The 17022-nt window shown below is 43.2% G+C and overlaps 2 protein-coding genes across 19 annotated transcripts in view; one reads left to right on the top strand and one right to left on the bottom strand.

The window, feature by feature from the left end:
- Window positions 1-795: 795 nt before the first annotated feature.
- On the bottom strand, window positions 796-16635 carry CBX3 (chromobox 3). 12 transcript variants are annotated; one of them, XM_086742553.1, is made up of 7 exons: window positions 14018-14107; window positions 12297-12347; window positions 10324-10449; window positions 8283-8425; window positions 6545-6710; window positions 5054-5148; window positions 796-3521 (listed from the first exon to the last, which is right to left on the bottom strand). In XM_086742553.1, exons 3-7 carry the CDS (start codon window positions 10363-10365, stop codon window positions 3395-3397), a joined length of 573 nt encoding a protein of 190 aa, XP_086598679.1. In that variant the 5' UTR covers window positions 10366-10449; window positions 12297-12347; window positions 14018-14107; the 3' UTR covers window positions 796-3394. The 12 variants fall into 12 exon arrangements, with proteins under 12 accessions (XP_086598679.1, XP_086598682.1, XP_086598681.1 ...); XM_086742556.1 differs by lacking the exons at window positions 10324-10449; window positions 14018-14107 and adding an exon at window positions 14950-15279; XM_086742555.1 differs by lacking the exon at window positions 10324-10449 and having other exon boundaries at window positions 14018-14118.
- The window catches only part of HNRNPA2B1 (heterogeneous nuclear ribonucleoprotein A2/B1), a 17425-nt gene continuing 14639 nt past the window's right edge, over window positions 14237-17022 (top strand). For 3 of the 7 annotated variants that reach the window (XR_015257883.1, XM_086742547.1, XM_086742546.1), the window contains exon 1: window positions 14238-14422. Coding sequence is in view for 5 of the 7 variants with exons in the window: in XM_086742547.1 (XP_086598673.1) it covers window positions 14393-14422 (30 nt within the window). In the remaining 2 variants the exon portion in view is untranslated. Of the gene's footprint in view, window positions 14423-15517; window positions 15993-17022 lie in introns of those variants that run through there. The other 4 variants (XR_015257884.1, XM_086742545.1, XM_086742548.1 and 1 more) reach the window with 4 other exon arrangements.

Raw genomic sequence — 17022 nt, 5'->3', positions numbered from 1 at the left:
AGCAGCTAAAAAAGTTGAATAAAAGGTGACATTTTGAGAAGAAATTCCAAACAGAAAAAGGAGGACACCAGAAAATACCAATGGTACAGAAAATGTTGAGGATGTTGGAGAAAGCTCTTAGAACAGGAAAAGGGGCCAATCTTTCATAGTGCAAGAGCCTAATTCAGGTGAGTAAATGAGACAAATAATAACTCACAGTTAAAGGAAAAATGTACTTCTAGTTACATTTGAAATTATGGCGGCATATGCTGAGTCCTAAATGTATTATAATCTATTGTTAAGAAACGGTCAAGCAATTTAAAAGAGAACAGGATCATAAATCTAGAAGAATTACCACTCAGCACATACAATCCGTTTGTGCTGAACTGATAAAATTAGTTTGCAATACTGACAGCTTTTTCTGCAGGTACTGTTTGTTTTATTCCATTTAACAGCATTTAATTTGCAATTAATTCAATAGTAATGAACAAATTAGGAGTTTTTTAAAAAGTAAAAATGTATTATTCCTTCCTAGCAAAGAAGTAAGAACCAGGCTGTGAGAAGACGATGCCACAACTGATCTGAATTTTGCGTAACCTAGTACTGCCTGGTTACATCTAACTCAAGAGTATTTTCTTCAGCCAGGGCAAGCGATAGTATTGGAGCAAGCACAACTTGGTTTTTTTGTTGGGTTTTGGTTTTTTTTTTTCAGGACAGTAGCATCAACACAGAGTGATCGTGAAATGACCACCTGAAACCTATTTGTTTTGGTATAAGAAAGGACAATGAGCAGAAACCTCAGCACAACTCACTAACTACAGAAGATATCTCATTTATTTAATCAGTTAATTTTAAATTAATAACATTTGTTAACTTTTTGCATATGTATGCAGCACATTCAGCATAATTTTACATAATTTGTAACTTTAAAGTGTTGCATTTCATTACTATTAAAATGCAGTTTGACACAAAGTGAAGAGGAAAAAAAAAAAGGAAACAAATACCAGTCAGCATTTCTACTGTCATAACGTAAAAAACTAGAAATCTAAATAATTGTCTAACAAGCTGTAAAGTCATTTAAATGCAAATACAATGCATTTCCATGTATAGTCAGAAGGAAGAACCAAATATAATGTAAAAGCTGTATCTAGTCGCAAACTTGTATTTTAACGGTTACAAATCAAGGAGAATCAACCTTTCAACAAAAATCTCTATGTCTACTACTTACAATAACTGATAATTCAAATCAACTGTTTAATGTGTATCGCTTCAAATCAGCAACTTCATATAAACTCAATATCCACACTTGAAACAAAGTATAGAAACCGCAAAGTTTCAGACAATAAAACACAAACTGTAGAAGAACAGTTTTAAGACTCTTTAAAAAGCAATATCCATACTTAAGAAGCAGGCAGGAGAATGCAAGTTGCTTTGGAATTCTTGTTTAGCCTGTGTATTTCTCAAGCTACTGGGTAAAAAAGCAAGGATTTCAGAATTCTATGTACTAGGTATACAACTATTCCTACTACAGGCCTCAAATAATTAAGCCATGAGCTCTGGAGAAGACTTACACATATGACAAATTTGGGGTAATTTGTCTAAGGAACAGGCAAGGAAAGCCAGCTAGGCTCTGAAATGACCATCACCTGGTGCAAGGGAACCCCCACACTAACAGGGATACTAGATTTTTCCTAAAGTCACAAATAGACAACGACTGAATTCTGCCCAAACCTAGTAATAAAAAACCTTGACAAGGCAAAGCAGTTATATGTTAAAAGTTAATTTAGCATCAGTTTAGCCACCCTGGTGTTTAACAATAATTGTTTTACAGTGACAAGTTGCACAATGTAAATGGCTTTTGAAACTATGTGAGCACAAATAGTTACAGTAATGATTTCTGAAACAGTATCAAAAGAACATCAAGCACAGACTAAGTTCCTTCATTTGCTCCTCAGCACACTATACAAGGCTTTCCAGGAATACCCATCTTTTTTTTAATCTTCTAAGAAAACATAGCTGGGCAATCTTAACTGTCTCACCTAGGACACCACCAGCAGTTTATTACAGGATTATTTTTTTTTTACTCTAAATTAAGGGGAAATCTGAAACAAGCTCGGCCACTGCCATATGGAGAGGCACAGCCCAAGGCGAACCATACCGTGGTAGCCAAAGCACAAAGGAAGGCGTGTAGACAAAAGTAAGTGAAAAGAGGAATGGCAGCTGGAGAAAGAATGGAAAAAAGGCAACTTTCCTTCTCCTGAGTTCCCCACCCCCTACTTCTACCCTTCTGAAGGCATTCTCCAAGCAGCTGATTATAGGACTAATTTTAAAATTAAATCTGAAATAGAAACAAAGTATTTTGTTTAAAGTACATGACTTAAGTATATTCATTAAAATACTCCACTTCAAAGGCAGAGCCATGTAAGTATTTTTCAAGCGATGGCGTGAAGAATAATTCCATCCAAACTACCGCTAGTTACACTGTAGCCTTATATTAAGATCTGAAATGAAAGCAAAGGCTGATACTGTCAACATATGTCAAATATTTGCTAGTACATCCACAGAGGCCACTTGGCCTTGTGACCAGCAGCCATACCTAGGCAGTACGGTTGCTATCTGTGACTTAAACAAGCACCCAAAGCACATTCATTTCACAGGCCTTTCCTGACTGAAAAAAAAAACAAACTATGCCTCAGGCATTGTTCACTGAAAAAATACAAACAATCAAACCCTGGTATTTGTCTGGTATTACAACTACAGAGTAGCAACAGGGTAATATGAATTAATCAATCTATTCCCAAAAAACAACCTAAAGTTAAATATATTACGAATTGAGAGCTTAACATATCAAAAGTTCAGACTATCATACCGCTTCAAAAGAGTCACAGCCTATCAGTATAAAGGAAGAATATAAAACTATTTTATTGACCACTGTTCACCAGTATTTACAATAAAGTAAACAATATACAGTCTGATAACATTCAAATTACTACAAAGTTAGTTTTCACTTGGTCTTCTTGGGACGAAGTGATCCCAAATACTAAAAAGAATGAGTCTACAGGTTTAAAGAGCTAGGTTTGGGTAAAGAAGATACATGCACATCAATAGTATAGAAGACTACAAAACATCTGTGAGGTTGTTTAGACATTCATTATGATTCTGTCATAACTATGGAAGTTTATGAATGTTTTATAAAAGCTTTTACCTAATATGGAGGAAGTAGTAGTATCAAATGCTCTCTTGTGATAAATGAAACAAATTGCAGAAAGCTTTTATTCACTTGCTGCTGATGCAAAACATACTACTTCAAAAAAATATCAAATTTGATTCTTGTTAGAATGTATGCTTCTCACATTGCTAATAAATCAAATTTCAGGTTTTAATATTCATATATATAAAAAAGCAACACAAACAATTATTGTGCTTCATCTTCTGGGCATGAATGCCAAGTTAGTCGCTCTTCATAAAAAGCAATTACGATCTGAGGACACTTCACGTTAGCTTCTTTGGCCAGCACCAGATCTGCCTCATCAGAGTCTTTCCTGATGTAGAAGAGAGTGGGATTTAAGAAAATACAGTCATTAATTCAGCAAATTTAGTAGCTCTTGATAGAACAGGTTCTGAAAAGAATGTCAGCTAGAAATCAGTTTTCAGTGTACCTTTCACTACTGCTACCAAGAACTTCCATGCTAATGGCAAGGTTTCATAGCTGCATCTTCCTTCCCTTCCCATAGTTTTTTTTTGTTTGAAAGGAAAACGCTATTCAAAGGGAACCATTTATACAGTTACCTACTGCAGTGTGTAATGAAAGAAGTAAATTATTGCTAATTTTGTCTTTTAAAGCATAATCAAAACTTCAAAGTGAGACTTTTAAATATTAATAGCATCAGTCTTAAGAGGTGGTTACTTGCATCCAAATTACATCTACTGTTTATGCAAGTAACTTGCTGTATTTCATACTGCTATTCTTGATGCTGTCTTGGGGTAATAAAACAAAATTTCCAGTCTAACATGCTTCAGAGTCCAAAGTGTATGCTGCCTTTACAAGTCAGTTTTGTGCATACATGTCCGTATCCATGTTTTTTGCCTACAATCAATTATGAAAATCTCATCAACTGCAACCGAATTAAAAAAAAAAAAACCCTTACTTTTCTATGTTTCCTTTGTGTTTGATTTTGAAAGTTGTCACTACAGAAATCCAAATAGTCAATCTATATTTTGCAACTCTTAAGTTTCTCATAAAATTTATAGAGAATTTGAAAAGGCAGAATTGAGGCAGAATCTTCTAAAGCACTAATCTTCAGCAGTCCAGGCACATCACATGACAAATTGTTTCTCTGGAGACCACTCAGTTTGACTCCATTCAGAAAACTATGCCCTTCTCAAAGGCTGTGGAAAGCTATCACTCTTCTCATCCCACCACCATAAGAAATCTGACCCCCAGAAAATGTTAATTCAATCTCTTGTACTCTCAACATCGGAAAAAACCACTAATTTTATCCTACTTGTTCACAAGGCAAGAAGTCCTCCTGTCCACACTGTAGCTAATGAAGCTGGTCTCCACCTATCCTCCCAACACCACAAACTCCCTCCATCACTTTCCCCTCTTATTAGCCTGTAATGATAAAACTCTCCTTTACATCGTTTATTCTTCATCTCAATCTGAGCTTCCTCTGCTTGCTGCTTCCAGTTCCACGTGGTTGCATGCAGAAAAATTGGCACCGTGGTTGGTTAAATGGCTGGCTATCCAGCAGCTGGCTTCTGCTTATCGAAACATGTAAAGCTGGATTTCAGCCTGCCATTCCCTCAGCAAGAACACTACCAAGATCCAGCTTTTCCATATAAATGCCAATTTTTCCACATTTTAATCAGAGTTTACCTTTCCAATTTCTACTTCTGTAAAACTGAACCAATAGAAACTGAAGTTACTTGGGTTTTTGAAGGCAGAGACATTAAGTACTAACTGTTCATAGAAGCGTTGGTATTCTAAGATTACAAGGTTAATAAGCATTAGCCTACATGCAACTGCCTGCCCTCCCTTAAAAAGGACAAGAACTGTGGATGTAGGACTTACCATTTCATGAGGAACATAAGCTCTCCACTGCTATCCGTAGCCCCAATTATCCGCTCAGGATCAAGACCCCTTGCAAACCCTCTTGGTTTATCAACCTATTGATTAAGTTAGAAGATTGTAATCTAATTTAAGATAAAATCCTGGTTTGGCATTAGAGCTAGATATATGCATTATTGTGTATACACACACGCGCGTATATCAGAACAAAAAAAAATATAGCATTACATAATGACAAAAGCTATAATTACATATGATTCTCAGAAGATTACATTAATTTTATCTTTTCATGACTGATCATCAGGCCAAGTCATTCAGATGTAGAGTAACAATGAAGGAATTTTACATCACTGTTTCTAGCATTTATTTCTGAAAACTCAATAAAGGAAATAAGTGATCTAAAAATCCTTATAGTAGATAAACAAACAAGCATGGCCAGTAAAAGCAACAAAAGAGGCAAAGCAAAAATGCACTCCTGGAAGTGGGAAAAACACATCCCTCTCAGCAAAACAAAGAGCTGGGTTGGCCTAAGCCAACCGTGAAACTGCACCCTTGGAGAATACCTCAACTTTTCTTAGTTCACCAAGAACACACTGGCAGTAAGGAGTATCACGACTATTACCTGTATTAGTTCCTCTGGGTTCACAATACCCTTTTTGAGACAGTGGCCCCTACTGTACCAGATGAACACAAATAATTGACTTTATACAGATATTAAAATACTCTTTGTATTATTCATGAACTATTCCTTCTAATGCCTTCCAACTTTTTCGACAGTAACCAACACATTCAACAACTGTCTTCAGTGAACCACTGACACTGCCAATTAGTTTAGTTTCAAATTGCTAATTTGAAAGTTTACAGAGAAAAATGTGAACTATTGAGCACGTTATTACATGTGCGTTATTTCGTACTTATCAGCACTAAATTTGTCATGTCATTTGTTCATTGAAATTGCAGAAGAAACTCAGGCCTTTAAGAAAAGGCAGGCTTTCCTCAGTCACAGTTTCTACTCCCTCTCCACTGTCATGTCAGGTCCTAATCTAAGTAACTGCCTGCTGTTCACATTTTGCCATGTTGCTATCCAGCTATTTAAAATCATATACTAAACATGAAAGCCAAAACAGAAGGTTTTATTTGTTCCAATCATGAACCCTTCGCTCTAATACAAACTGACCACTTCATATCATCCATAAATAACTCTTTACCAGTCTTACTTTCAATTATTTGGTAAGCGTCAAGGGACAATACAAGATTTTTTAGTCATTGTGTCAATCAATCATCTTTTACCCACCATTGGGATAGTCTCATTAACCACCATGAATGAATCACCCTTTTCAAACCACAGTTCCAGATGCTATGGGATTTTTAAAATTTTAAACCCATGTTTGGTCTCATTCTCAAAGTCACAACAGGATTTTGGGGAGGATGGGGATGGAAAGGTAGGGAAGAGACACAGGAAAAACAAAGCTTAGCACATGAACATATACTTACAGAATCACGCTTTTTCTTTGATTTACTATCATCAGATTCACTATCTGACAGAGATTTTCTTTTGGCACCATCTGTTTTTTCTTTACCAGCTTTCTGAGAGTTCAGAAAAGCTTCGATTAGCTCTGGACAATCTAAATTTTCTTCAGGTTCCCACGTGTTGTCAGCACTGAAACATATACACATTTATATAAAACTAGGAAAAGAAAAAAAAACCCATAAAACTAGACACATGGCTCACTGTAACCAAGTTATTTTTTTTCTCATTATGTAAGGCAGGATTCTTAAACCTAAGGATGCTTATCTTGCCATCTTTAGTAACCTTCATGTACTGCATTTGATGATGGAAAGAAGTACGCTTTGCTATTGTTAAAAACCAATGATCTTAAACAGGAGATACAGACTAAGCAGCTCTATTAATTCCTGTGATCTGGGTGCTAGCATAGGAACCAAAGCAAGCAATCGTCACCCTATCAAAATCTACTTAAGCCACCTCCCTTCCCTGGTTCCTCTAAAAATTGCTCATCAAACGAACCATATTATACGAGCACCAAGATTCATGAAGAATAGAATGTACACAACACTCACTACGAACAGCATAAGTATGTATAAGCTTTTATATAAGAGGAGCGCTCTCAAAAGTTGTCTCGGAGTACCGAGATCAACTATACCTAGAACTATCTCACTTTTTCAGTTGACTACAGGAGGGAACAGAAGTTTCATGGCCAGAGCTGGGCACTGCAAATGCTCCTGTTAGCGTGCATTTTATTAACTGAAACTTTAAGAAGTTCATGAATGTTCCCTACAACATCTGAGCCACCTCATCAGAAGTCCTCATGCGCAAATACTGCCACAGTGCTACTGCACAAGCAGGATGCCTACAAATTATTTTCAGTCACTGAAACATATTTTTACAACTTCAAATCAGACCCTCAAATACTAAACACATAAGGTTTTGCATTTATGCACTTATCTCTACACAAATTTCAGGTGCCAGAATGTTGCAATGCGATCACTTTGGGAGGTATGCAACAATAACATGACTGCATGTGCAACTACTTATATTCAAATGCTAGGTGTATCAACTGCTTTCTGCTAATAACGTAGTCAGCAAGAAAGCGTCATGAAAGCGTGGAAGAAGGCACAACTACGCACCTTCTTTAACAATCAACTTTTAAAGTCCATTGTAAGGTTTTCTTGTGCTTCCACAAGTCCTGGGAAAGAGACTCGAAATATACCTTTCGGGTATGCCTAATGAAGGCAACCGTGCCACAGAATTCCTTAGGCAAATTAATCTAATTTGAGAGCAGTTCAGAGAAGTGAATAATAAGCAAACTCGCTGCTTCAAATTCATCACTTCAGAGCTGCCTACATTTTAAATCCCTGCAAAATTTCTTACTCAGAAGTAATGTTCATTCCACTACATATATAACAACTGTCAGTCTAGCTTACCTTGATAGACACCGACACAAGCTAAATCAAAGAACAGTGGTAAAAGAAAGATCACTAATTATTTGGTAAAAGCCTTGGAAGCATGTAGCACAAACACTAAGCCACATATCTTCTATTTTCTTTTCATACTTGACTGGCCCACTTGAATACGCATTTATGGATGTCCTTCCCTTGAGGTTCTTTAAAATGTATGCCCACCATCCAATTTCCTCTCTGCACAGTTATTTCAAATGAATGGTTAGTATTCAGCATTCCATCAGAAAAAAAAAAGAAATAGGTAATGCCTTACTCTGTAAATCCTTTCCACTTCAAGTAGTATTCCACTTTTCCATTTACAACACGTCTGTCCAGGACTTTCTCCACAACAAATTCTTCAGGCTCTGCCTCTTCAACTTTTTTACCTTTGCCATTCTGTTTCTTTCCCATTTTGTGCTACAAAAGAAATTCAGAATGACATTATTCATTATTTTGCTTTATACAGTTACTTCACTGGCCAAATCCAACTTTGCTCAGTAAACAGCAAAGAATCATGTACTTATTCACACTAAAGCCAGAAGCTCAGACTCCTTTTACGTTAGCGCATGTGGTCAGGTAACCTGAGCAAGATATGTTAATGTTTTGGGTTTTTTTCAGTTGCTTAATGAGATACCCAACACCAGTTTTTAAAAAGGTGAAATATTTTTGTCCACACATTCAGTGCCTCCACCCCACTAAGAAATTTAATTCTCAGTGCTACATGCTCAAAATTTTATGAAGCTTCTAAAAGTTAACTCTATGCCTGTGAAAAGGCAGAGGGCAAGAAACAGCATAAGGCAGAAGTAAAGAAAAGTAATAAGGGAACTGTGAAAATGCATAAAATAGAAAAGGGATGGTACTCAAAAAAAAAGGTGGTTACTATTTTTCCAAAAAAAAAAAAAAAAAAAAAGGAGAAGCTGATGGGAGCAAAGTTTAATATGTATTGCTACAATAAGCAAAATACTCAACAATAACCTGTAACTATTGAACAGGATGCATGCTAGGAGCATTCCATTACTGCAATCCCTTCTCATTCTTAGGCACGCACCGATGTAACTTACATTCAAACAGATGTCACAAAGGTGCAAAAATTTAAGACTGCTACACTTAAGTACAACACTTAACACGTAAATGAAATTTTGCTAACTTAAAAAACTTTGTAAGTATTTTAAGTTTACATTTGATACTTTAAATAATATTCTTATAAGTTCTTAAAATAAATATTACATCCACATCATCCTCAAGGCATTCCCAGTTTAATAAGGCACAATCGAATAGTAATAGAAGGACACATTTGAGAATTTCCTTGTTTGTAATCTTAAAAAGGTTGGAACAAACCTATCATTTCTGGAGCAGCAGCAGACCAAAAGCTGCTTGCTTGCCATTTTGGACTGCGCCTTATAAGGAAATTGTTAAAGTGGCAGCCATAAACTAATGGGAGCAGAATTAAGCTCCTAAAACTTATAGTCATCCAGCACCCTAAATCAAAGTGGACAGAACTAATTCCTCAGTGATGCACTTCCTATAGAACAGAAAACAGATAAGCAAAAATCACACAGCAGCTCTATTTGCCTGGTGGCCTTACTCTAGTCGACTCTAGAATTAATGTGGGTTAGTTTGAGAATACTGCGAAGCAATTTTGAAACTGTCAAATTTTTAGACTTCGTAGAATTTTGTCTTGATGCGGTGAAAGGTAAAAACAAAAATGTATCTGTTAGACACAAGAAAAACTGTCTTCTCTTTGCAAATTGAAGATTCGAAGCTGATTCTTTCCAAAGCCCTGTCTTTGAGCCTCTTATTTTTCATAATTATTTTTTTCCTCCTATCCCAAAATAACTTTACTCTGGTTAGCAACCCATAAATTGAAGGTGCAAACAAAGACGAGGAAAAGTTTCCAGTTTCTCTTTCAAACAACAAGTTTCTGTATATGTTTCATGTGACATTTGTTTTGATTCGGAAGCATAGAAGAGAGATTATCTAAAACAGAGCATGTATTTCCAATTAGATTTTAACTGCCTGCATATCTCAGGTGTATTTTGACCACAGCATTCATGTCTGAAAAGTGTCAGCTTAAGCAAACTGGCTTTTTTTGCCTCCACAGGAAAAAGAATGTAAGACTGAAATCGAAGGAAAATAAAAATATGAGAGTTACCAACTCTTCTATGAAGGCAGCTTCTTTCAAGAAATGGAAGTGTGAAAAAGAGAAACGGGTAGAGATGAGGAAAACAAACAAACAAACAAAAAGAACTGGAGGGGGAAAAAAAAAAAAAAGAAGACACAGACTCACTATACCATAGTAATAACATCATAATTACTGGTGATGAGGCAAGCAGGCTACAAGTGGGGAACATCTCCATCTGTGTTCTCCGTTGGACTAAAATTCTTTGATTCAATGGAAGATTGTTTTCTGGTACTCTTTTCGGCTTCACTAATTCTTGTCACTTAAAGATAAACGTTTTGGATTTCTGTATCAAAGCAACAATTTTTATTTTTTTTTTTTACTTTCTAAGACTTCAGTATATATAGAATCTTCCACACAAGAAAATTAATGTCATGGGGGTCTGTATTTTTTTCTCAAAGTGCAGTAAGAAATAACAAAATCAAGATTATGTTGCTTTTTAATTTAAATATTAGAGATTTAATTAGGTCTTGTGTGTGTCAGCACTACTTTCCAAACTCTTGAGCCCTTCCAACCTATTAAAACAATACTTGATTGCAGAGCCTGCAGAAATACTGAACATTTGTTAAAAACCTGTACATTCTGAGATAACACAAGCCAATGTAAAACTTGGTCCACAAATGAATGTGGTACCTGACTGAAGTTAAAGGGTACTAAATATCCACTAGACCCCTGAAGCTCCCTTCTCTATGGTTGCACGTTGTAAGCTGTAACTTGGGCGTTTGACCACTGAACGCTCATCTATGGCCGCTTCCCCTTCTGCATTCACAAGTCACATATGACAGATGCAGATGTTCTCCAGTGGATAATCACTCTTTCTTTGAAGGGCAAGATTAAAAACACTGATGTGACACTGTGGTGAAGGGTTTTAACATACAAGAGGTAACAAGATCAGAATTATAGTTCCAAGAGCTGCACTATCCTTTAATACATTTAGGTTTTGCATGCAAATACATAGCGAAGCAGAATTAGTTACGGTTCCCATGGGAACCATAACTGATTTTCCTGACCTGTGCAGCAAAATTCTCAACAACATCGACAGATTAAAAATACTGCATTCATAGATTCTTTCCTCTCCCTGAGGCACCCCCTCCCCAGGCTGGCTAACCTTGTCTCTTCCTCAAATTAGGGAAAAGTGGGCAATCAGTTACTAACTGGAAGTTCAGACATTCACACCTTGGTGAATCTTTTGAAATAGTTATTGTACAATGCAAAGGAAATACTCCATTGCACTTCTAAGCCAGAAGTCAATACAAGCTTTTAATACATCTCGATCTGGGTCAACCAGTAATCATTTCAGTAAATTTAATAACAGGACTTTTGAGTGCATTATAAATCAGTTTTTCTGCTATCCAAATTTTGAATTGTATACGTGTCTTTTTTGTTTACTTCCCTGCCTCAACCTCACATGCATCTCACACTATACTTTTCCAGTTCTGTCTTTCACAAAACTATGTATCCTTATTAGTTGAATGGTAACCAGTAACCAATTGCCCTTAGAAGTCCATATTTTAATGTCAAGCAAAGCTTTACAGGACTTGAGATCCATGAATGCATCACTAAAACGGTCCAGGAGGGGTTGACATCTGATAATCTCTGCTCCTATGAAATTCAAAGAAACTGTTATTCGTTAAAAATAATTTCAAAAGGCATCTTAATTACGCCACATCATTTCCCAATAATGTTATTTTTCATCTGTAAAGACTGCCTTTTCTCAGGCAATTATTTTTCCCCAAATACACTGGGAGAAATTAAATGAATACATGACTTGGATTTTATTTTTTACATTTATGATGAATAACATGGTGTGCTGAAAGGAGACTAAAAAAAAAAAAATCCTTAGTGTTTTCTACTGTAGGACAGATGAAATAGCGTGGAGTCCTTTAATATTTTTTTTTCCCAACAAGTCTCTTTAGAAATGGCAGATTTGTTAAAGCCAAAGACAATGTCCTTTCTGACAGCCTTACTTTCTGGATCTGAAATTTTGGTCAGAACAATGCTGGGGAGGGGAGATGTGGATGTATCTTTTAAATGGAGATGCCAAGTTATAAGTTTGAAGAAAAATATGTTGATTAAATCCTTATATACTTTAGGTGTGCATGAACTTACCAATGTAGTTTTATTGGAGGCCATTTTTATTGCAGACTTGCAGAGCTTTTACTAGAAAAATGCATGACAATTAAAAGGAAGTTTACAGTACTCAAAGAAAGGCATCCCAATACAAGCATGGTCCTTGTTCCAACCCCTATGTATTCGCTGCATATAACATTTCTAATACGGATTAAATCCAGAACAAAAAGTAGGTTACTGCTTTGTTCGGCATAACCCAGTAATGCACCATTACGCTAGCGAGGAAAAATGATACTGATAAAGTAGTATATGGGGCTGAAAAAAGGTTTTTCCCAAGGCCTTCTAAGGCACAGAGGTATTTCTAGGGAAAAGGGGGAGGACCATCAGGGATGCTTATTTCCTTAAACCCAACAGAACAGGACTTCAGATTCTAGCAGTTAATCGAGATATACCCAGGTATATTAACTGAGAATCTGGTGGGGAACAGCTACACATCTGTGGTGTAATAATGAGCCACCCACTACTCTTACATTGTAGTAAATGGTTATGGACAGCAAGTATTTATCTGAATGCAACTATAACGTTGCCTTCTGATTGTCAAGTTTGCAAGAGTTAAGGTCCTAGAGTGGTATTAACTCAGCTAAGCTGTACGTACTACATATTTAACCTACGTAAATGATGTTGAACACAATCCATCCCCTTTTCCATGTCACTTCTCATGCCGGCCACCTCCTTAGGCATGTATTGTCCCCGCCCCATTGCAAACTATGGAACTGTTAGAATTCCCCATGTGCCTGTGCAGGGCGAAAGAGAAAGTCCTTCAAGGCCAGAAAACCTCCCAGACTCAGCAATCCCACCCAGTTCTCCCCTGACACGGGAGGTGGATGCTGGCAGTCCCACAGGCGATGGGGCAGGTGAGGAGGGCAGGGACTAGGGCCCCGGCGCGGTGGGGCTTGTCCTGTCCCCGTTTGAAAGGCAGGAGGAAGGGGGAAAAGAAAAACCAACAATAATAATAATAATAATAATAAAGTCCCCCGTGCCACCCGCGCCAGGAAATAAGGGCAGCCCTACGGAGGCCTGCTGGGGGAGGCTGCGCCTCGGGCCTGCGGCGGGCGCACGTGAGGCCGGCAGGGACGCCCCAGGCGCGCTAACGGGGCTGCCCCGGGCGGCGCAGGGCCGGCCCGCCGCCTCACAGCGAGGGCCAGGGAAAGGGGCCCGCCGCCGCCCGGGGCAGCCGCCGCCCGGCGGGCCCTGTGCGCCGCAACCCCCGCCGCCAGGGCCCCTTTCCACGCCACCTCCCCCACCCCGCCGCCACGTTTCCCCCCCCTCCGGGCCCAGCACACGACGCTGCCCCTGCCGCCGCCGCCTCCCGGAGCAGGGACGCCCGGTGGCGGAGGCCGCCCCTCGGAGGTGGCGGGCGGGCTTGGCTTTGTCTCCCGAGCGCGTCCGCCGCCGCGCGGGTGCCGCTGCCCCCGCCCGCCCCGGCGCAGCCTTCCTTCCCCCGCGGTGAAGCCCGCTCTCTCCGCGGCCCCCCTCGGCAGCCCTGCTTCGCCCGTTACCCCCCACCGCCACGGAAGCGGCGGCGCATTGACGGGGAAGGGGGAGCGGCGGAGAAAGGCGGGCGGGCTGCGTCCTGCATCTCCCCACCGCCCGCAGGCGAGGCCCAGTCCGCGGGGCACAGAGGGAAGGGGAGCCGTGGAGGAGGGGAAAGGAGGCGGCTGGAGCGAGAGAAAGAGGGGGAGAGAGAGAAGGATACAGACTTCAATGGTGCCCAGCCGCTCGGGTCTCCCGCCGCCTCCTCGCTCTCGCCCTGCGCGCACTGAGCAGCGGCGGCAACAGCGACATCTGAGGGGGGGCTGAGGCGGGGGGTGGGGGAAGGGCAGCACGGAGGGAGGGAGGCGGGGGGTGGGGAGCGGTTGGGCGGTGGCGGCGCGGCGCGGGGCGGGCGCGGCGGTTGGCGGGGCTGGGCTGGCCGAGCAGAGCGCGCCGGCGGCTGACGGGGCAGAGCGCACGACGCCGCCTACGCGCGAGCTGCAACCTCCTACCGTCGTCGCCGCCAGCACAGGAGGGGGGCCAAGACGTCTCTCCAACGGGGGGCTAGCGCAGGACCGCGTCAGGCGTCCAAAAGAAGGAAGATGCCTCGCGGCGACAGAGAAAGCGACTGGGTGAGCCGGGGTCGGTTGGTGGCGGCGGGAGGGGGAACGGGCCCGCGGCGGCCGGTAACTGCAGCCGCCATGATGGCCGCCGCCATGAGGGAGCGTTGGGCCGGAGCGGCCGCCGCCCGCCGCGGCGCGAGGCCCTCCGTGGATGCGAGGGGGCGGCTCCGGCCGGCCCCAGGAGCGAGGGAGGGGGCGGGCAGGGAGCACCGGGGTGGGTTTGAAGCTCGTTTGCGGCGGCCGTTTGGAGCGCGGCCATTTCCCGCGTTGCGGCGGGGAGGCCTAGTCGTTAGCGAGGGCGCGGGGGAGGGGGGAAGGAGGCTCGCAAAGCACTGGAGGGGAGTAGGAGGGTTGTCGAAAACTCTTTTTATTAGTAGGGAAAGGGGTCGGAGTAGGCTGGGGAGGCTTAGCTCCGGGTGGATCCGCGCTGTCTTTCCAAGGGAGCCGGGGTGGGGGGGAGGGGGGAAGAAGAGGGGGCGGGAAGAAAGGAGCAGCTCCAGCGCCATTTCCCTGGCGCGCGGGGCGCCAGCACTCACCCTTTGTCGCGGTGCGTGCGGGGCCGCTGAAGAGCGAAAAAGGGAGGGAGGGAGGGAGGGGAGGGAGGAAGAACAGAGCGCCGAAGCGGGCGGCGCGCCCGGTGTTGGCGGCGTCGGATAGAGCGGAGCAGGCTGCGGCGAAATCCGCCTTCCCTCCGCTGGCTGCCGGGCTACCCCGCGGTGCGTCGACGCTGGCGCCAAAATCGGGGTGGTTACCACTTCCTCCTGCTCGGGCCGAGGGGGCCGGGGCCGGGCCGCTAATAACGGGGGATGGCGGGAGGGGGGAGATTTCGGGGGTGCGTTTCGCTCTGCTCCCGCCTACTCCCTGCCAGTATCACAGGTGGCTGCGGGGGGGAGGGGGGGTTGGGGCGATACGAGGCTGCTTTCGGCTAATTGTAACCCGCCCCGCTTTGAGGTGTGCGCGTTCGGGGCCGTTCGGCAATTTCCGTGTGACGAGGGGGAGAAAAAAAAAAAAAAAGTGACACGGTGCCATTCGTGATCGGGGCCACTTCGGCTCCGCTCGGGCACGTATTGCGAGTCTCTTCCGTTGTCGGAAATTGCCGAAGGGGCTGGGCGGTGGATGGCTGCTGCGTCTTTTTCTCCGGAAATTGCCGAGCTGGTTCGGAGCGCCATTGATGTCTGCTTCGGCAAATTCCGGAAATTGCCGAAGGGAGTCGAATGGGCTGCAATTGCTGCTTCGGCTCTTTCCGGCGACTGTCGAAGCGGATAAGCTCGACGACGACGGCTTCTTCGGCTCATTTCGGAGACAGCCATTACTAACGGACTTTATGACTTTTTGTTACGTGATAAGAACACGTACGGGCGTTATACAGAACCACTGCCCCTTCGAAGATATTTAAGCTCCAGATTCAAGCTTTTTTTAAAAAAAAAAAAAAAAAACCTCGGAAGCGAGCCTGGGCTGGAGGAGGAGGGCGCTAGCACTACGTGGAGCTGAATTTCAAATTACGTAACAGTTAAGGCAGCCATTACTGACCAGTTGTGCGGTACTCTCGAGCAGGAAAACGTAAACCATGAAGAATATGGTACGTGAAAAGGGAAAATTCGGAGTTTGTTTTTAAGGAGGGTGGCACGTTTGGTTATACATACAGCGTGAATTTTTCCGGGTCGGGGCGTTCCGAGCGGGCTTGAGTCCCAGTCGGCGCTGGTCCGGGTGCCGCTGCTGGGTGCCGGCCGGTGCGCCGCGGGTAGGGAGGGGGCCAGGTGCGTGTCCGCGGAGGAGGCGTTAGCGGGGAGGAAGGTTCTGGAAGCGGCGGTTGGGGCCGGTGCACAGCCGAGAGAGGAGGCGGAAGCAGCGCTTAGCGGGTGGCGAGTTCTTGAATCGCTTGACCTACCCGTTAGCCGAGCTGCTGTTAAGGGGAGGGGGGCGGAGGGGGACAGACGACTATGGAGGTCAGTCAGTGTGCGATCGGGGGAGTCGCCTTTGCCCTGGGAGGTGGTGGCCGGCCGGACTGGCGCTACTAGTAATGGCGGTGGCCAGGGGGAGGGGTAAAATGGCGGCGCCGAGACTCGCCTGTGAGTGAGGATCGCTCCGGGAATGAGAAAGCGAGTAAGGCGCGGGGGCAGTTGTAGCCGTCTGGTATCTGCAGGGGCGGAAAACACAGCCCTTGCCAGCTCTTCCTGGTATCGTGTGTGTGTAGGTGCACGCTGGAAGTGGTTTGCAGCATTTGGGTTTCTGTTTAGCCCGAGGACCCGGGTGTTAAATTCCAAACCCCCCCCCCTTTTTTTTTTTGTGGATTTTTTTTTTTTGTGGGTTTCTCTTTTTTTGCTCTCCTTTCTTCCCCTTTTCTTCATCTGGGGTCGGTGGTTCCAGAAGTTCTTTCCTTCCCGCCGCATCGCTGTCCCTGGAGGCGGCAGCTGCTTCTGGGCGCCATTTTCCCCTTTTAGCTGCGGGGGCCCCTGTTTTCCTGATATCCGCCACATGGCGGAGCCGGCACGGTAACCGCCTCACTGCAATAACATCGGGCTGCGGGGGAGGGCGGAGAACCAGGCTGTTGGATTGCAAAGCCCTGTAGAACGTGTAGAGACTAACGGGGTCCTTTGGGAGAGGAGAGA

The sequence above is a fragment of the Chlamydotis macqueenii genome, chromosome 2, assembly GCF_036417535.1.
Source record: "Chlamydotis macqueenii isolate bChlMac1 chromosome 2, bChlMac1.mat, whole genome shotgun sequence".
Lineage (NCBI taxonomy): Eukaryota > Metazoa > Chordata > Aves > Otidiformes > Otididae > Chlamydotis > Chlamydotis macqueenii.
This window is presented reverse-complemented; position numbering and strand designations above follow the sequence as displayed.